The sequence below is a fragment of the Sporothrix brasiliensis genome, assembly GCF_000820605.1.
Source record: "Sporothrix brasiliensis 5110 chromosome Unknown Cont14, whole genome shotgun sequence".
NCBI classification, from domain to species: Eukaryota; Fungi; Ascomycota; class Sordariomycetes; order Ophiostomatales; family Ophiostomataceae; genus Sporothrix; species Sporothrix brasiliensis.
In genome coordinates, this window is record NW_024467133.1 from 141,272 (window position 1) to 160,982 (window position 19,711).

The 19,711-nt window shown below is 52.1% G+C and overlaps 4 protein-coding genes across 4 annotated transcripts; 3 read left to right on the forward strand and 1 right to left on the reverse strand.

Annotated features, from left to right (window-relative positions):
* Nucleotides 1–6,833: 6,833 nt before the first annotated feature.
* Nucleotides 6,834–7,859, forward strand: SPBR_03802 (uncharacterized protein; the record flags this gene model as incomplete). Its single annotated transcript, XM_040762092.1, has 4 exons — nucleotides 6,834–7,064; nucleotides 7,155–7,175; nucleotides 7,251–7,783; nucleotides 7,850–7,859. 4 exons carry the CDS (start codon nucleotides 6,834–6,836, stop codon nucleotides 7,857–7,859), a joined length of 795 nt encoding a protein of 264 aa, XP_040622730.1.
* Nucleotides 7,860–8,764: 905 nt separating this feature from the next.
* SPBR_03584 (RNA-binding protein) lies at nucleotides 8,765–11,953 on the forward strand (the record flags this gene model as incomplete). The annotated part of the gene is made up of 3 exons (XM_040761874.1): nucleotides 8,765–9,052; nucleotides 9,495–10,437; nucleotides 10,515–11,953. The coding sequence occupies 3 exons, from the start codon at nucleotides 8,765–8,767 to the stop codon at nucleotides 11,951–11,953; spliced, it is 2,670 nt and encodes an 889-aa protein (XP_040622731.1).
* Nucleotides 11,954–13,365: 1,412 nt separating this feature from the next.
* SPBR_03570 (replication factor C subunit 1) lies at nucleotides 13,366–17,011 on the reverse strand (the record flags this gene model as incomplete). Its single annotated transcript, XM_040761861.1, has 5 exons — nucleotides 13,366–13,699; nucleotides 13,777–16,617; nucleotides 16,682–16,723; nucleotides 16,790–16,835; nucleotides 16,906–17,011. 5 exons carry the CDS (start codon nucleotides 17,009–17,011, stop codon nucleotides 13,366–13,368), a joined length of 3,369 nt encoding a protein of 1,122 aa, XP_040622732.1.
* A 690-nt stretch (nucleotides 17,012–17,701) lies between these two features.
* Nucleotides 17,702–18,618, forward strand: SPBR_03817 (60S ribosomal protein L16, mitochondrial precursor; the record flags this gene model as incomplete). The annotated part of the gene is made up of 2 exons (XM_040762107.1): nucleotides 17,702–18,223; nucleotides 18,310–18,618. The coding sequence occupies 2 exons, from the start codon at nucleotides 17,702–17,704 to the stop codon at nucleotides 18,616–18,618; spliced, it is 831 nt and encodes a 276-aa protein (XP_040622733.1).
* Nucleotides 18,619–19,711: the final 1,093 nt, after the last annotated feature.

Sequence of the window (19,711 nt, forward strand, 5' to 3'; positions counted from 1 at the left end):
CTGAAACGTGAATATAGTGATGTCGACCGTTTAATAAGTACATCTTCTCTGGGAAGTATAAGACAACTAGTTGACCAATCAGATCACCTTATTTCGAAACAGGTGAACTTCCAGTCACAGTGTGCGGTTTCGCTTCAAGGCGTCCTTACGGAGTACATATGAAAATTTAGACTTTCCCAATGCAAGAATAATGGTTTCAAGAGTCTTCATAGTCTCAATGCAGTCGAGTGCCTCGTACGATATATGCCCCTCGTGAGCCCAAACCTCAGCCCTTTTTTGCATCTCCTCAGCTCCTTCCATCTGTTCTCTTGCTCGAACAAAACCCCACCTTCCGTTTTAATTGCTGATCGCAATCGTCGAGAAAGAGCGTCTTTTCTCTTGTGGGTTTGCGTACTGCCTGTCACACCATGTGTACACCTCCATGAGTCGGAGAGGAACAAGTCCATTGCTCAGCTTGCACGGCTTTTGCCGGCACGTTACAATGTCCATTGAGTCCACAAACGTGCACCGTCGACAGCGTCGACAGCAAAAGCCGAAACTCGCGCTCCGGTATCACATCTCTCCATCCTTTTTGGCGCTTACAGCGGGACAAATACAGCCATAAACAATGAGAGCATATACCTGCAGGGCGTTTCCTCCAGCTGCTTGGTCTACCCCTTGCTACTTTACCGTCTCATGGACTAGACGGTTTGGTCTTCCTGCAGGTAGCATGCGGTCTGTCGTCTGCGTCCGTCGCTGCTGCACTGATGTGCTGGCTGGCAGGGTGTGTGTTGTTATGATCGGACAAATGCAGCGAATGAGACACTACGTTCGTTGACCACGAAACTAACGAACCGATGGACAAGACGGGCCCGCAGGGGCAGCATTTTGGCAGCTTTTGTAGTACCCACCCTGTCACGTTCTCTCGCTTGAGATTGACAAATTCATGGAACTAACTCGACGTTGGACCTGTATCCGATGGTATTTGAATATTTGAAAATGTTCTTAATACAGTGGGCATGTACTGGCCCTACATTGGTGCGTTAGCCGTTTGGTGTTCCGACCGGCATTGTACTTGGTGTGTCGAGCAACGTGCGTCTGCTCGAAGGGCGGGGACCCTCTACAAGTACGAGACGGGACCTGATGAGCATTGCCTGCGCCTACTCTGCATGTTGTGTTGGTCTTTTGTGGAGGGGGAGGGGGGAGGGGGGAGGACACGCAACCGCGGGCACATATGGGGACAGGGCACAGGGCATAGTCGTTCGGGTGGATGGCCTTGCTCATCATGCAAGCCAATGATCAGGGAGCAGTTGCAAGCACAGTTTGGCCTCCCGGCAAGAGGAGACGACCTGGGCATGCCGTGTTGTTTTCAACGTTGTACGATCGAACCAGGGCCACAATGCAAAATGGCCGCCCAATGGTCGTCGTCCCGTCCGTCAATAGCCTCGGAGGCGGGCATTCTGGGGTTCTAGCACCAATCAATGAGCTGACAACCCTGCATGAGAATGTGGCGATATACTGTACCTTGCTCAGCTCTCCCGACAGTCAAGTGGTCTGGACGACGCCATAAACTTGGCCTGCCTCGTCAGGTGCAAGAAAAAGTCGTAGTAATTAGCGACACTTCTTGAACAACACGCAACCTTATTGTCCATCTTGGCGTGCACGACGAAGGAGGATGGCCTCTGGCGAAAGCTTTGACTCCTCTCCCCTTGCGTTGTTGTCATCGAAACCAAGATCGATTTGCGGGGCGGAGAAAGAAGCGGTGAGAAAAATTGGGGTAAGAATATCAAAGGCGAGGGGCAAAAAAACAAACAAGAAAACGAAAAGGTCCCAGCGCCCGTTTCGCCAGGGTACACGGTTTTCGTTGCGAGGCTAGCACATAGAGCGTCTCGCGTTGAATTCTGGCAATGACAGCAACTTCAGAAGCATCTCGTGCTCAGCGATGTTAGAGAGGCAATGTTACACCAACTTCTGATGGGCGACGTCTCTTACAATATGGACTTAGCTTGATATGAAATAATAAGAACCGGGTGTTGCTTTTGTCTTTATCCAGCATGGTACAGAAGTATGTTCTTAAGTGTTGACTGTTCGTGCGAGACACTGTCATGGCCAGCCACCCTGTTTCGACATATTGAAGCAAGGGACTAATAATACCTTCTCGTCTGGTGAGTATGCCCCTCTATGATAAAGACAAAATAAACAAGAAGGAGAGAGGGGTGAATGGATACCCTGATGAAAATTAGTTTCGCGGCAAAGACGGAGAGTAGTAAAATCTAGAAAAAGAGGCATACTCTTGCCGAAGCTCCATTCACGCTTTGGCATTCGTATTATTAAGATTATCGCGTGAAAACACATCTACCCCTCCCCCTCCCTAAATTTATGATGTTCGCCATCACACTGTTTTGATTTATGTGCACATACTTTGTGCTGTTTTTCTAATCTTTCCGATAATTTTGTTATTCTTTGACCTTATGCTTTTTTCAAACATATGTTCGCCTTTCCCCTGACTCCCTTTTTCTTGCTGTCACGTTTCCTCCAAGACGTGCGTTCTCCCATAACCACATTTTGCCCCTCCTCGCCCCCTTTTTTGATTTTGTTGACTTTATTAGTCTAGTCCCGCTAGTGGAGCTTTCCGTCGCGGGCATATTGTAGCTCGTTTTGGTCTTGCTCAAGGAACAAGAAAATGCTCCAGTTTCAGTCGGACAACAAAGTCACCATGACTCCGTACGACGTGCGTCGTATGGATCCTTTTATCAGAAAACCCACATGCTCCGTAAAAGGAGGCTTCTAATATTGAAGAACAGGGAAGGAAAATATAATTATGTACTTTTTTTGAAAAAATAATAATAAAATAAAAAATAAAAAATAAATAAATAAATAAATAAATAAATAAATAAATAAATAAATAAAAGGTGCTGTCACTTCGTAGAGTAATCGAACGATTTCGGATCGTCATGGTAGATGAGCCGCGTTTTCTAGAAAGCTTCCCGAGTTTCACTCTTTGCTGCCCTTAAAACGTATTACCGGACATGGTCCGGAAGTTTTTATTGGCTGTGCCTGATCTGCAGTAGTGAAATACAAGTTGACGGTGACAGGGAACAAAACCGCAGAAACCTTAAAACGGGGTGCGGCAGACGAGACGAAAGATAAACAGGACTGCGTAATGCAGAGAGCTAGGCGTGGCTATCTATTAGATAGTCTCAGCTGCATTCTTCCCTTTCTGGCTTTTAGTGTTCCTTGTCTGCCGCCAGCTTCGACCTCGACTCAACTGATCGATGTCCCTGATCCGGGTAAATGCGCCGTGACGTGTGGAAACAGAGATGGTAGTTGGCTTTTGGCTGGTTTTCGGCAGACAAGTAAAGACCACCCAAAACCATGTTTAGTCAGTAGTTGATCACCACCATTGTCCCTTTCTTGTGCGTTGTCCGTTGTATGTGTTCAAGGTGATATGCATTTTAGAGTGCGTAAAACAGTCGAGCCTCCCATGTGAAAATCAAACACAGCCTCTTCCCCAAAACAAGCCTTGGGGCCGGCACCTCCATCTTATCTCGTAAACTCAGCTGACGTACGGAGCACCTGACATTTGAGAATTCTAATACCAGTGCGCGAAGGATCTGATTGTGACCATGACTTTGCTCGGAGTTGTTGAGATGGCAATGGAGAGGGCAAATTAGACTCCGTCGCAACTATGCGTGACATGACAGCAATGTTTCACCCCTCATGGTGGGCAAGCGGTTACATGGGGGTCCAAGCTGCGGCAAGCAGGGGCAGACGGAAAGCAAAGGTAAGAATTTGGAGCGACGAGATTGAGATCAGATATAATAGCTTATCTGTGTGTGGTGAAAGTGAAAGAAATACAGATATCCTGTAAAACACACAGCTTAGGAAAGGAACGATAAAAGAAAAGAGACAGACAATCCGCGAGACTAAAAATACGACTCCATACAGCCAGTCCTGCTGTGCTAGTTATGGCGCAGGAACAGACGCAGAAATGCAACGAGGCAGTTCGTGCGTGTGTTTCGTGTTTCGCGTCCCACGCCGCCGCTGGCACTTGTCCATTGTGTGGATTTCGTGCGTCGTCGGGAAAGCCGACTGGGGTCTGGAAGACTTGAGAGCATAGCAGAGGAGAGGGAGACAGAGCGAGATACTCCGTACTTTGTTTCTGTCATGAAAGTACGCCTGTCAGACCGGCCCAGCCAGGCCAGATCATCGCCAACCAATTGAATGCTCAAAGCGCACTTGGACTTGGACACCCAATTTGCAGTTTTCTCATCATACCCATCCGATTTTCTTATACCACTCGTCTTCTCCCGCATGCCGCCGCAAACTCTCCCACACCTCCCACGCAGAAATAGGTATGGAGCTGGAGAGCTGGAGATTGCCATTCGCTGCTGTCGAGCCGTTGGACATGGCTCTGGTCATCACTCTGCAGACGTGCTCCTGTTTTGGACAAGCACTGACAACAACCCCCCGGGTCTGGCCCTTTTTTGAGGGGAAGATCTCTTCTTTCGGACTGGCCCACACAGCCTTAACCAGGGCCTGTGCTGCCTCTTGTCTCCGACCCCCTCCCCCCTCTCTTCGACTGTCCTGTTGTTTTGCTGGTTTTTCGATCGGGGACAATATGGTGACCCATTGCCGGCTTCTGCAGGGCTAAAGTAAGATGCCGTATTGTTATAACAAGCGGATGAAGCACAGCAAAGAGAAAAGGAAACAAAAGAAGACTGCACATCAACTATCGCCCTTGGGTAGCAATGAGGGTAGAGAGCCGTGGCCAGGCCCCGTCCACACAAGCCCTAACCCCCTCACACTCACCTTGTGCTGACGCTCAATAATTGTCAATCAAGTAATTCGTACGACAGACTCGGTTCGTCGTAGACACTGTTGGTGGTCATCGAGTTGCCACGAGCTGTCAGTCTGCCAGTGTTGAGATGCCTTTTCACACTGTATGGTAGTATATCGCGTTATGAACACGGCGCCAATCACCTCGCTCTGTGACGGGCGGCTGCTTTAAGAACCCCGATTTTTCGAGTTTCTAAGCATTGGCGCTGGTGTCGTGCTGGCGCTGGTCCGAGCCTGGCCGCTTCGGCCGCTTGTTGTTGACCGCTTCGTCCACCCCCTTTCTGACTCTTTGCCCCGTGCCTGTCATTGGGCCACTGCTCCTGCCCAAAATTCTAGAGAAGTGTTGTGGCTTTTGTTTACTTTGAGTTTGTGCCTCTTTCTTCTCTTGACCTTTTCTTAATCTGGAGTGCGCTGTAGGGTCTACTCAGTGGAGCAACTGCAATTGGTGTCACTTTCAGGGGTGTTTGCGTGCACTGTATGTCCTATGTACGACGTATTATTACGGATCAAATAAGGAGTAATACCCTCTTGTCTGACCTGTCGACCCTTCCTATTCCTCGGATTTTTCAGCGCTCCGCTCTGCCAGTCGCACTTTCCCCTTTTGCATGAAAATCCCTGACTACCCTGACTCCGTGGTTTAGTTGGGTGGCTCGTCGTCACCTTTCTGCCGTGTCTCCTGGCGTTTGGCTCGAGTCGAGGGGAAGAGCGGGGGCGGCTCCTGCCTTAGGGCCCCCAAACTACGGCGCGGCGCCAGCAAAATGTAGCGAGGGGGGTGCGCTTGACAGTAAACAGCGGCCGAACCCCTGACTTTTGTCTGCTGGTAGCTCCTTCCTTGTTGTCTGGCTGTGCGATACGTGGTGTGCCCCGTCGCCAATATTACCCACCTCCAAACACTCCTCCTGGCGTCTCTCCGCCCACTTTCAACCACAATCCCCATCCAAGCCCTACCCTCACCTACTCTCCTCCTCTCGTCCTCCTCCTTTCCGCCTACCTCTCTCTTTTTTGGTTGTCTCCTCGCCACGCTCTTTTCTGGTCCTCTTTGGATTCCTTCATTTGTTCCATATCTCTTCCCTCTCTTTTTGGTCTGTGTTGTATATTCTACCTTTGCTTCTTCTTGTACCTTGATTTGTATTCCCAATCCTCGCCTTCTACCGCCTCCTCCACCCCCTCTCTCGTCTCTCTGACTCTTTCACCCTGTATCATATATATTTTGTTCTATAAAGGTACGTTCTATACTGGCAAAGCAGATATGTCTTTCTTGAAACCCGTCGGCCTCTCGCTCGACACACTTCGCTGCATCGACCGCCCCTTTGCCCGCCAGCTTACGCCGAGGCGGTGTGCTCATCCAATGCAGCACAACTTTCCGAACGACTCCCACCATCTGCAGCTGTAGTGGACTCGCTCAAATGCTGAGAGCATACGACGGTATCTGCAGGCTCGCAAGCCATAACACTTGCATGAAGACCGTCTCTCGTAAAGGCGGCGGTGGGTGGCAGGCGGCCTGGGTGTCGAACAGGAATAACGACAGAAGAATGGCAGCATAGGCGCCGACAGTGGTGACCATATCTAATTTGCTTTTGCATCTTTCCTGGAATAGCATAAACCACACGATACCTTGAGCTATGTTGCCCTGGGACGAAGCGAGGTCGCACACGGCTAACACTCTGGCGCTTCTTCCACAGTATAATATTCCCTGCCAAGTCAAGTATGATTCTGGCTGTGTACGAAACGAAACGATACGATACGGCGCTGTAACAAAACCGAAAAGTCACGATACGATACGAAAACGGAAACGAAGGACTCTATCAAACGACATAGTCTACAAGCGAAGCGAAGCATCCGGACGCTAGACGCCGGCACAACCACGCAGGACGCACGACGAGTCGGGACCGGATCCAATTGCGACAGCAAACGACGGATTACGAACTTGAATTGCTTTCAAATCACATTGGATCTCCACCAGTCACTCAAGTAGCTTACAGCTTATATCTCACATCCAACCTCCATAATTCACTATGGACGAGCTGCGGTACCGCGCCCAGCAGCCTCCACTCGGCGACGCCACCATGGGCTCGTTCGTTTCGCCGCCCCGGAACGGTGGTAGCCGCCTGCCGCAGCCCACTGCTTCCCACGACCCACGATCTGTTCTACCCCGGCGCTTCACCACCGACTCGGGGCGCGTACCAACATTAGCCAGCATCGCTCCCCAACGTGCGCCCGAGTCCCAGGAGCTTGCAGCCTCGACGGTTCGTACACCTCAGATTTGTGGAAGGCGTGCCTCAGTCCCGACATGCACCCATCTGTGGCAAAAAAGCTAACGATTTTTTCATATATAGGCACTGCATAAGGTCCAATTGGTGAGTGACAAGATGCCAATGGAGTGAGCCGAGATGCCTGCATTGACGACCAACCACAGACTAACGCTTTCACAGCTCGAGAAGAAAAGGTTAGAGTACGAAAAGCTCCGCGAACAGAAGCGCCGCTTTGAGGCCGAGATGCACAAGCTGGACCAGCAGCAGCGCCGCGACGAGCAGGAGCTCGCCGCTATGCAGGAGGACCTCGGCCGCCTCGGAGCCGTTGCTATCGCCACGGGTCATCAGTCCGAGCCCACAACACCCCCCGAGTACCGCGAAACCACCGCATCCGGTTTCCCCTCCATGTTCTCCCGCCCCAACCGCTACTCCACGTCCAGCCTGACTTCGCCACCGGGCATCTTCAATCGCCCCGGCCGGTCTGGCTCACAAATTGCCTCGCCGCAGGCAGGTATCAACATGCAACCGCCGGCCTCTGCCTCTTCCTCGACAGCTTCCAACGCTCAGCAACAGCAGCAGCAGCAACAGCACGGCTTTGGTTTCGACGACCAGTTACCCTCACGGTCAGTGCCGACCACGCGCCGCAACAGCGACGAGGACGAGAAGGAGGAGGCTGTCCGCCAAGACCCCACGAGCCACCGCTCTACAAATGCGTACGTACAGACCCTGTTGCGTTGTCCCGTCATTTGCTGCGAATATCCCCACATCCCCATGTCCAGACCACCTTAAGGAGAGTCCTTGAGGGCAGCTTGAGGGCAGCTTGTGGGCAGCTTGCAAATTCCCCGCCCTTATTCGTCTCCCCTCGTCACAACGGCCTTTTAGTGTGGTCTTAATGTGCAATGTGCAAGAGAAAAAAGTAAGGCATCCAAGTAGGTCTGTGCTTCATGCTGCATTGTCGAGGTTAAGTGAGAGTGAGAATGTGTTGAGGTGGTGCGAAACGGGAGAGGTCAGTGCTAGTTCGACTCTCACGATTAGCTCACAACTGGCTCTGGGACAAGGGCGTATTCGCTTGCTCACCCATTCAATGGCTTTGCATTGGCCCACCAGGCGACCACAATCATGTTTGCTCGTCACTTTCTCGTCAGTATCTTGTCAGTGATGCAGAGCTATTGTCATTGCCTCCTCTGCCATTGTTGCAGATTCTTGCATCTTTGGCGAGCTTGTTGGTGGAGCTTGATCTTCTTGGTCTTTCTTTATTTAAAGACAGATTTGGTAGAAGCTCCATTGCCGATCTGCTTTCAATGCCGCTGCATCCTATTTAAGGCATCATCTGTATTGATGCTTTTTAATTTCTTATTCCTCCATTACCTTTCCTTAGTTTCACCTTGCCTCTTCCTATTTACATCTCCACCCTCAAAAACATATATACCGTGTATCATTTCATCTTTCAACCGTCTTTTCGTTCTTTCTTTCTCTTTCCTTTCTTTTTCAGCCACACGCTTGCTCGATACGTTGATTTTCAACTTTGAACAACCTGAGGTCTCGGTCTTGGGTCTGTCTGGAAGCTCAAATCAGCCTCTTCCAAGATTCGACGAGCCGCAAGCCTCACTTACAGCGTCTCTCCTCGCCTTTATACGTCCCAGTTGTACCTTGTGCTTCATTTTATTCATTTTCCTTTCCCAAAACTACCCATCATGTTGTCGCCAGCTTTTGCTGTCGCCGAAGATGACGACGTCTTTACTGACATTTCGCCGACCAGTCTCAACCGGTATAGCATGCCCGTGACGAGATCACGGACTGGTTTCTACGATTTTTCGTCACTCGACCAGACGAACACCACTCGCTTCCTCTTTGGCGAAGAGGAAGAGCATGCCACGAATGGCGAGACCAATAAGATGTTCCAGCAGACTGCCAATACCAATGTCACTGGCCTTGACGAGAGCTTCCCGACCCTGACCCGCAGCGAGGGCCAGACGAACACGGTGAGTTTTATACTCTTTCAATTTATTTGACTACGATTGCCTTTTTGTCTCCGATTTGCGTGGTATTGCTATATCGACATTGTTGGCAAAATTTGAGAATTTTTAGATTTGGCCCGGGATGCTCTCAGCTTCATCTCAGATTTCACTCAAGATATTTCTTCACCTTTTAACACCCATCTCCACTTCCAAACCTCGCTATCCCACTTTGACAACCCTCCAGGAGTATTACCCACTATTGCACCGCTTTTTATTGTTCCCATCCCTTTTCACATTGTTTGCCATTCCTACCACACAGAGTCTTTTTGATTTATTTTTCGCATGTTTTTTTTTTTTTTTTCCGCCCATATCTTCCAATGCCGTCTTTAATTGTCCAATTGCTGATATTGTTATGCACTGGCAGTTTTCGGCATCGTCTACCGCTCTGGACCTTGCTCTCTCACAGAACCATGGCTCTGAGACCACCAACACGAACGGCTGGGGCAGTGTCCGTCGCCATCGCGGTCAGCCCAGCCTGAATGGTCTTCCCAATGGCTCGTCTGCCCAGTCTAACTCGTCAGACGGCGGCAAACTTAACAGTCTTCCTGGCCGTCACTCCTTCGATCTCAAGTACTATGGCGATGGCACCGCCGAGGCCACTGTCGCTGCCATGCTAGCGGCGTCCCCGTCTAGCATTGCCACGCCTCCCAAGCTGCAGCAGTCGTACTCCGCCAACGACATTGCCACTGTCAAGTCGACGCCCGGCTCGACCATCTCGTCCAGCACCAACAACCACGCCCAGCAGTACCTGCACAACCATAATGCGAGCCTTGGCCGTATTCCTGCCGGTGTGATGCACAACCGCCATAGTCGCGAGCTGTCCACCAGCGAGATGAACAATGCCGTCCGCGAGTACGCTTCCATTGGCACTGCTCTACAGACCAACGCCGCCCCCTACGGCAACGGTTCTGGCCCTGGCACCGGTCCTGGCGCTGGCCCCGTGCCCAGCAACGTCTCTGTTGCCCACACGCAGGCTCCCCTGACCGCCAACGCCCTCGCTGCTGCTGCTGCTGCTGCCTCCTCGACTGGCACTGTGACCACCTTGCCCCCGACCACCTCCGGCAACAACCAGTTCATGAACGGCTACTACGGGGGCAACAACTACAGCCTGTCGACTGCTCCTCCTGTCACTGCGGGCAACCCAGCTGCCTATGGCATCAACAACATGCCCGTGCTGACCCAGGCGATGCAGGGCATGGCTCTGAACGGCCATAGCCCCATGTACCAGCTACCCCAGGGCTTCAACGGTTATGCACCGCTGTATGGTGCGCCTTCTCCCAATGTCAACCAAGCGCCGCGCGACAACCAGACTCGCATCATGCAGAGCCGTCGCCAGATGGAGAACGAGGGTAAGCGCAGTGTTCTAACTTGATCTCTTTTGTGTGCATGTCTGGTTTTTCTTGTTTCGGGCACTAACATCGTGCAGCCATGAACCGTTATAACAACACACCCCTCGAGGCCGTCGGCGGCACCATCTACGAGCTGTGCAAAGACCAGCATGGTTGCAGATACCTGCAGAAGCAGCTGGAGAATCGCATCCCTGAGCAGGTTCATATGATCTGGTTGGAGACCAACCAGCACGTCGTCGAGCTCATGACGGACCCGTTTGGCAACTACCTCTGCCAGAAGCTTCTTGAGTACTGCAACGACGAAGAGCGCACGGTCCTCATCCAGAATGCCGCCCAAGATATGGTGCGCATTGCCCTCAACCAGCATGGCACCCGTGCCCTGCAGAAGATGATTGAGTTTATCTCCACCGAGAAGCAGGTCCAAATCATCATCGAAGCCCTGCGCCATCGCGTCGTCGACCTTATTCAAGACCTCAACGGTAACCACGTCATCCAGAAATGTCTCAACAAGCTCACGCCTGCCAATGCGCAGTTCATCTTCGATGCCGTTGGAGGCGCCTGCGTCGAAGTCGGCACCCACCGTCACGGCTGCTGCGTCCTGCAGCGCTGCATCGACCACGCGTCAGGCGACCAAAAGGCCTGGCTCATTTCTCGCATCACTCAGGAGGCCGTCACCCTTATCCAGGACCCTTTCGGCAACTATGTGGTGCAGTACATCATCGACCTCAACGACCACAACTTCACCGAGCCTCTTGTTGCTCAGCTGCGCGGTCGCATCTGCCAGCTCTCTCGTCACAAGTTTAGCTCCAATGTCGTCGAGAAGTGCCTGCGGTGCTCGCTGGACCCGTCCAAGGACATGATTGTCGAGGAGCTGCTCCAGCCTGGTGAGATCGACCGCCTGCTCCGCGACTCTTTTGCCAACTACGTCATCCAGACGGCCCTCGACTATGCGACGCCCTACATGAAGGTGCGCCTGGTGGATAACATCCGTCCGCACCTCCCGCAGATTCGCTCGACGCCCTATGGTCGCCGCATCCAGGCCAAGATCCAGACCTACGACTCGCGCAGTGGCCACTCTAGTGGACAGGTCACCCCAGCTGAGACGTCCCATGGCCAGATCCCCCTGCACAATGGTGGCAACCACAACCGGGGTGGCAGCTCCAACATTCTCGTTCCGACCTCGGCCTTCTCGACCAACGGTGGCGCCAATGGCATTAGCCACCGCGGTAGCATTAGCTCCAACAACGGCCCCGTCAACGGTAACGGCAGCGGCAACAACAATGTCGGCAACAACGTCAATGGTGGTGGCGCCAGTGGACACTCGATGAGTGGTCGCCCTGTTGCGACGTACGGCCCGCCGCCGACTTTCGCGCGCGGCCCCATGCCTCCTTCCGTGCCTTCGACCGGTGCCATGATGCCGACCATGATCCCGATCAGTATGCCGCCCAGCGGCATGGGTCCTGGCATGTCCGGCATGGGTGTTGCAACGGAGAACGGCGAGGCTGCGTGGCTCTAGAGTGGCGCGTGGTACAGTTCTCCGATGCACTATGGCTTTGTGGTGCTTCAGGAGTGATTCGACAAATCTGACGATTTCACTTTTGACTCTCGCTTTACAGCCATCCAACGCGGAAGCATTTGATCTGCACAGACAACAAGTGTTTGCTTCTCTTGTGCCACTGTTCATTACTGTTTCAAGTCTCTCCACTACCTCTTCGTTTATATTTGTTCGCTTCAGTTCTTGCTTTATTTCAAACAGTATTGTGGATTTCCCTTTAGCATGTACTCTGGTGTGTGATGAGGTATGACCTTTCCTTCTCCCATTTCACCGCCAGCGGCCAATCTCAAAACAGAATCATTCCCGGGGATTTTTTTTGATTTTTTTTTTTTCACTTACGTTCCTTGTACCTGTCCTTTATGAGCAAAGTCTTTTTCTTTTCGCGTTTTAGCACTCACAGCTTTTGCGTGTCGTAATTTCTTTTCTTTTATATTGCTACTACAACGCTGTTTATCCTACCTTGTTCTTGTTTGTGATTTTTTAACCCGTTTCCTTGTTTGACATTTTCAGTTTTTATTCTCCTTGTGTTTTATTCACAACTTTCATTCTCTTCTTCTACCGGTGTCACTGCATTATATCTTGCAATTTGCAATATATACGACCTTCCGCCCAGTATCCGAATTCCGCTTCTCCTTCGAGCGCGACGAATTGATGACGATGAATGACGATTCTGCTTTTTATTCTTATATCTCCCCCCCTTTTTTCTTTGCCCTCAATAACAAACTCGGCTGGTATGTGAGAGGCCCAGCCAACCAAATACGATTTGATGCCAATCGGATTTTATTTTCATTCCTGATTTTATTCTCTTTACCCTATTTCTTTCCATCTATATTATATCTGTTATTTGTTTTCCATGTCTTAGTTTCTTCCTGTACTCCATTCACCACTCTCAATACCAAGAGCAAAGACGAGACGACGAAGTGGGCGCAACGTGTACTAGCAGTTGTTTCGTTTCCTGCTTTTGCTTTTTCATGGGTCTCGTCGATGAAAATAGGAGGGAAAGGGGAAACTCTAGACACGCATCCTGGCGTCATTTACATGGAGAGACAGAAGGAGACAGAAGAGGGAGGAATTCATGGGAAGCAAGAAGAACGCAACAGATATTAGTTTCACTAAACCGTACAATGCAAAATGCAACATTTTATAAAAGTCAAAACATTCAAAGTGCTTTTGTTATTGAAAGTCGCCATGATAAAAAGAGTGGCATGCCACCAGGTCACAAAATCCAAAAAATATACGATCCGCAACAGCTAGATTCGGCAAAAGGGAGAAACAGCAGCAAGATCAACGAAACAAACCGCCGCCCAGACCCTTCTCCGATACCATTCTCACAGCCACGGGCTTCTCCCAGCCGCAGCCACCAAGTCGATCAATCACTTCTTGCCTCTTCCCGTCTTTTTGGGCGCCGTCGCCTTGCCCTTGCCGCGCGCTTTGGGCGCCTCCTCCTCCTCCTCATCCAAGCCGTCGTCCTTGGCGGCCTTCTTTTTGGGCGCCGCACGCTTGGCCTTGGCCTTGGGCTGCTTGATGTACTTGTCCTTCTTCAGGTCCAGCTCCTCGTCCTCCTCATCAACGGGCTCGGCGACGACGTCGCCGTCGTCGTCCTCTTCAATGGCTTCCTCCAAGTCGGGAGCATCGCGCGCCGTCTTTTTCGCCACCGTCGCCGTGGTCGCCTTCATGAACGGAACTGGGTGGGCCATGCCGTTGTATCTGTTCGGGTTAGTACGCGAGCTTTCAAGAACAAGAACAAAAATGTTGTCAAGGGTGTATAGAGGGGGATCACATACGTTCTGGTAAAGGCGGCCTTGGTCTGGGAATCAATATTGACAGTGTCCTCGGACATGTACCCCAGACCAAGCTCCCGGATGGCATCGACATCGTCTCGTGTCAAGTAGTAATTGTCCATCAACTCAATGACACCGTCAATGGCATCCTTACCCTCATTTTCCAGTTGCTTAATAAGTTGGTACCAGAGAACGGGCAGGTACTGCTGGCGGATTTCATTGTGGTCGCCCGACGCCTTGAGCCGCATGTGCGAGTGGATCTCGCGCAGAAGTCGGCCAAACTTGCCCGTCTTGCTGTTGTTGCCAAGCCACGAGGTGAAGCCCGAGTGCGTCAGCTGGCCGGCGATAAAGCTGGCTGGGCGAACCGAACTGAATACAGCGTGCGTCGGCATCAGACTCCACTGCTGCTGGGGACCGTGAATCATGCGGTCCACGAGGTCGCCGTCGCTGATGCTCTCGGCCGCATTGTCCACAAGCTCCAGGTACTTGAGGTTGGCCTCCCGCTTGCTGCGCGATGTGCTGTTGGTAAGTGCCTGGGGTCGCGTGCTGAGGTAGTTCTCCTGGATCATCAGGAAACTGAACTCGTGGTCGTTGAAGTACAGCTCAATCTTGTCATTGAGAGTGGCCTTGCTCGCAGGGGCAAACAGTCCGCCGCCAAGCAGCTTCTGGCAAATATCCCACGGCTTCAGCACCACGTGCTTTTCCCACGCCTTGGTCATGGCCTTGCCATCGTCGTACGACATAGTGGTCTGGTCAAGCTTGGCAGTAGACAACATGTTGATGATCTGCCGAATGTCCTTGCCAGTGCCCTCGATCAGAGCATCGACCACCTGTGTCGGCATCTTAAGGCCTTCACGGAGACAAATGGTCATGATACGCGAGCGAATCTGGTCGACGGTCGGCCGGTTGAAGCGAATATCAAAAGCAACGTTGTCAAACGGCCGCATCTTGGGCAGACGCCGCTCGTTGCAGATGAGAATAAGCGGTACCTCAGTCTTCCGGCAGAATTTGGCGAGCGCCGCGATGCCGCCACGGTCACCAGCAGACATACCATCCACCTCGTCCATGATTAAGACAATGTTCTTCTTTTCCGTAGACACCTTCTTGCCGTCGGCAGCAAAGAACCCCATGAGCGACGTGTTGTCCATGGCGTCGCCAATGCCGTTTTCCACCATCTTCTTGCTGCGCGTGTCACTGGCGTTGTTCTCGATTATGTCGTGGTCTGCCAGCTTGGCCGCGAGGTGAGCCGCCGTCGTCTTGCCGATGCCAGGGGGGCCAGAAATAATGATGGCGCGGGAGTTGCCCAAGCCGTCAGCACCTTTGACCTTGAAGTCGTACTTTTTGGCCTTTGGCCAGTTCTTCAGCCATGACGCAATCCGCTCAACCTGCGTCTTGTTGCCGCAGATATGGTTCAACTGCGTTGGCGCATACTTGGTCGTCCAGAGTTGCTGGGAGCTTGCCGGGTGGGCAGGCTTAGCAGCGGGTGGGGGGCGAGCAGCAGCTTGAGCAGAGCCGGCCTTTCCATTTGCGGCGGGCGCCTTTGCAGCAGCAGCTTTGGCAGCAGCCTTCTCGGCCCTTTCAGCTGCAAGTCTCTTGGACTCCTCCTCTCGGTTCATCTCTTCGGCTGCCAGCCGGATCTTTTCCAGTTCCTTGTCCTGCTTCTCGCGAGCCTTCTCGGCCTCCTTGCTGTCGCCGCCGCCGGCTGGCAGGCGCTTGACCATCTCAAACAAGCCGGTCTCGTCAATGGTACGAATACCAAACTGTTGGATCTTGGCCAGTTTACTGGGACCAGCATCGTCGCCCAGCACAATCCAACCAGTGTTCTTGCTCGGCGCACTCATGACCTTGCCACCGTACCGCTTGACCAGAGCCTGGCCCTCGTCTCTACTGATCGTCTTCAAGAGACCAGTGAAAACAAAAGTCTGGCCAGCCAGACAATTTGGCTCACCCTCCGGTATCTCCACGGCGCCAGCATTTGGCGGAGCTCCAGAGTTGCCGCCGCCAGCAGCTGCCTTTCGCCAGTTAAACTTGGGCGCGTTGCCGTCCTTGGGCGGTGGTGAGGGGGGTTGGATCAGCGGGATGGAATCCAAGATGGCCTGAACGGAGGAGTTGCTGGTCGCGCCGCTGGCGGCAGCCTTGGGGGCAGCAGCTTTTTTCGGAGTCAAGGCAGCGGGCGTTTTTGGTTTAGAGGCAGCCGTTGTAGTGGCTGTCGTGGCGGCCTTCTTCCGCGGCTTTGTGACAGGCGAGAGATCGACATCCGACTCTGACTCTGGCGTCTTGCGCTTCTTGCTTACCGCGGATGGCGTCCGACTACCGGCCGCGTTGCTACTCTTTGCCGGTGCGGTCTTGCCCTTCTTCGGTGCGGGCTCGAAATCGTCTTCATCGGAATCGATCGTGATGGCAGCCTTGGCACTGCGCGAGGCGACTCTCTTAGGCTTAGGCGCAAAGTCGTCTTCCTCGCTGTCGTCATCCTCCACATAGTCGTCGTTCTTTCTCTTTCCCCTCTTGCCGTCGGCCGCAAAAATGTCGTCACCGCCGTCCTCGTCGTCATTGTACGCGTCTTCATCGTCGTCGAGGTCGTATGATTTATACGCGGCCGTGGACCGCTTCTTCTTTGCGGTTGATTCTGTTGCCGTAGCAGAGCGACCGTTCTTAACAGGCTCCGATGCAGGAGCTACGTTCTCCTTCTTCCTTGGGCTTACGCGGATTTCAACTTCGGTTTTCGGGAGGCTCTTCGGGGCAGCCTTGGCAGGTGTCGTTTGTGTCTTGGGCTTCTGGTTCGACTTGGCCGAGGCGAAGTAGTCGCTGGCAGAGACCTCAACCCCTTCGACAGGCTGTGATGCACTATTCGTCTGTTAGTTGGTTTGGTCCTCATACGGCCATTTAAACTCGAGGCAAGAGAGCTTACCTTTTCTTCTTCTTCGGCGTGGTCTTTGCTGAGTTTTTTACCCTGTTTCTGTGGTAAGTGGCCTGCCTTCCATCTCATATTCGTGCGTATGCATTCGCCCAGACTCACTCGATCACGTCGTCATCGTCGCTTTCCTCCACGACCTTGCGGGCTCCTGAGAGTTGTCAGCAATCCGCCAATTGAACGCCCTTGCGAGTCCAAACCAAAGAAAACAGAAAACTCACTTCCACGGCCCTTCTTAGCTGCCGTATCCTCTTCTTTCTTTGAAACCGCCGGCTTGGCCTGTGCAGCACCGCCTTTTGGCCCAAAAAATGACCGGATGTCAGGCATGATGAGGCCGAAGAGCGCCGTCCCCGATCTTGGGATCTTGGGTGAAGGGACCAGAAAGGTGTCCGTCCAATTTGGTGCTAGACACGGCTGAGAACTCGTCAACGACACGCTTTCCAGAATGGATTTGTTTCTTGATGGTGAAAAGATTGGAAAGCAGGGCTGGATGTGCAAGAAGCGACCAAATCGTAGGTAACAATTCGACAGCAATGGGCAGGCAGGAGCGGTCCTTCCTACCGAATAAATTATGGTGGGGAGGCACCTGCCAAAAGGCGTGAGCTGCACTCTAGGCCTGTTGTTTCGCCCTGCGCTTCTCTCATTAGAAGGTACGCGAAGTTGACGCGAAAAACGTGACCTTGAAGCGTGTGCTAAAGTGCGCCATCATAGCGCCTGTTCTTGCCTGTTCCGATGGCGAGTGGGGCTCAAACGGGCAGAGTTCCCATGCCTGTATTTTCAGGCACCAATAGCTCACACTACCACCAGCACCAGCCAATTGGCCTACTAGCGTTGCCTGAGCTCCTTACTGGTATGGCCGTTGATTTTTTTCGCAATTGGTCTGAGGAAGGCTTCGGATCGAACCGCGAACGACGACGTGTGTTTTGCGCAATTGGAGACAAGATCACCAACCAATCGTCTAGTCGAACTTCACACCGACCAATCGTCTCCGGTATTGGCATACATATTCGGCCCAACATGCCCACCAGCATGCCAGGAGCAGCCATGCTGCGCCAGGCCTTCCAACGGTTCAGCATCACCACCTCTCCGTCCACCGCCTCCTCTACCTCCTGCACTACCTCCTCCTCGGCCGCTGCCTCTCGGCGGCTGACTCGCACATTCTCGGCCAGACCTGCCATGGCATCCTCATCAATACGGCCAGCCATCGCGGCCCGCACACCCTCCTCCTTTCTCCAGCACCACATGCGCCGCCCCTTCTCGGCCACCGCCGCCGTGCAGGGCACCTGGCTCGAGCCCCAGCTCGACCGCCGGAAGCGCATGATGAAGGGCCGCCCGCGTGTAGCCACGGGCGGCTCTGCCAAGGGCACGACGGTCGTGTGGGGTGACTACGGCCTGCGCATGTACGACCACCACCGGCGCATCAGCGCCAAGCAGCTCAAGGTCGCAGAGGACACGATCAAGCAGCGTTTGCGTGGCCAGAAATACCGCCTGTACAAGCGGGTGAACTGCAATGTTGGCGTGTTCGTCAGTGGCAACGAGGTAAGCTTCGACCGCCTACCGGTTTTCAAGGGTTTTTTCTTTATCTTTTCTTTTTCTTATTGGAGCCTCCCCTAACTTGATTATAGATGAGAATGGGTAAGGGTAAGGGTTCATTTGACCACTGGGCGGCACGCGTGGCGGTTAATCGTGTTGTTTTTGAGCTGCGCGGCGCCATCCACGAACAGGTCGCGCGCGATGCGTTCCGTCTGGCGGGCAACAAGCTGCCGGGCCAGTACGAGTTTGTGAAGAAGGGTGATGCACCGGTGGTGGGAATTACGAAGATGGAAAACGGCCTGACGCTGGAGGACCTGAAGCGGCCGTGGAAAGCCGCGGCGGATGTGCCGGCCGTGGAGGAGGCCAGCAGCGGTCCGGCCGCAAGTGCGCCGCCAGCATAAAAGAAAGAAACTGATGAGAGAGGATGTCGGTCCGGTGTAGAAAATCTTTTAAAAAGGTCCATGGTAAGGCCGTGGGATATACAACGTATTTATGCCGGAATTGTACTATTATTAAGACATAACCTCAGAACAAAATTACAAGTTTATGACCCGTGTCACAGGTTCGATTGTAATCTACAGAATACTTTTACGATGCTTGTGTTTGGATAATATCTGTCCCAAAGGAAGAGACAAAGTCACATCTTTGTATGAACAGAATTACACGGTCAAAATAGTAATGGCTGCTACGTTCCTTGCGTATATAGATGTTTTCATTTTGACGAAATGAAAACTTCGCTTAATAAGGACCGCTGCACAAGAACCTACTATGAAAAACCTCCCCCCCTGTGAAAATCTGACACGTAAGAAGAAAACAGAAATGAGATGCGTGTTTCCTAAGAATAGCAGCACACAAAAATATGAGACAACCACAATTCACATCATGAACCAAATATCTTTCTAGATCAACGGGTTTGGAAGAGAAAAGAAAACTCATGTCATAATGGTGTAAAAATAAAAGTAAATAAAAACACAGTGGTGGTCAAACAATGGGGACCTATAAAGTATCAAAAGCGAAACGGACACATAAAAGAGCTGCGTGGGCAGTCGGGCCAAAAGTCAAACCACTTTTTGTAAAAAACAAATGTCCTCACAATCAGAACGAGATAGGAGGGACAAAGGATAAAAAAAAGCACAGGGCGTGGCAATAGAAGTTAAAAGTTTTGCAAAGTTGCTCCGAGCAAGAAGAAGTAAAAAGTAAACCGGGGATAGATAAATTCTCGGAAGGCAAGGTTGTGATGAAAGCAAAAGACAAAACGAAAAACGCATGCATAGGAAAGACAAAGTCACAGCAGAAGCCCACCAAAACAACCCCTCATTTGCCGTTGGAAGAAAACAGAGAACAAAAAGAAATACAAAAGAAAGGCAAAAAACGAGCTAAGCGACTTGCCAGTGTCTGTCTCCCAATAACCCGGCCGGTACCATGGTGTGAAGAAGACACCTTCAACCGTCCACGCTTAGATACATCCATGCTCCATGCGGTCCTGTAGCATGT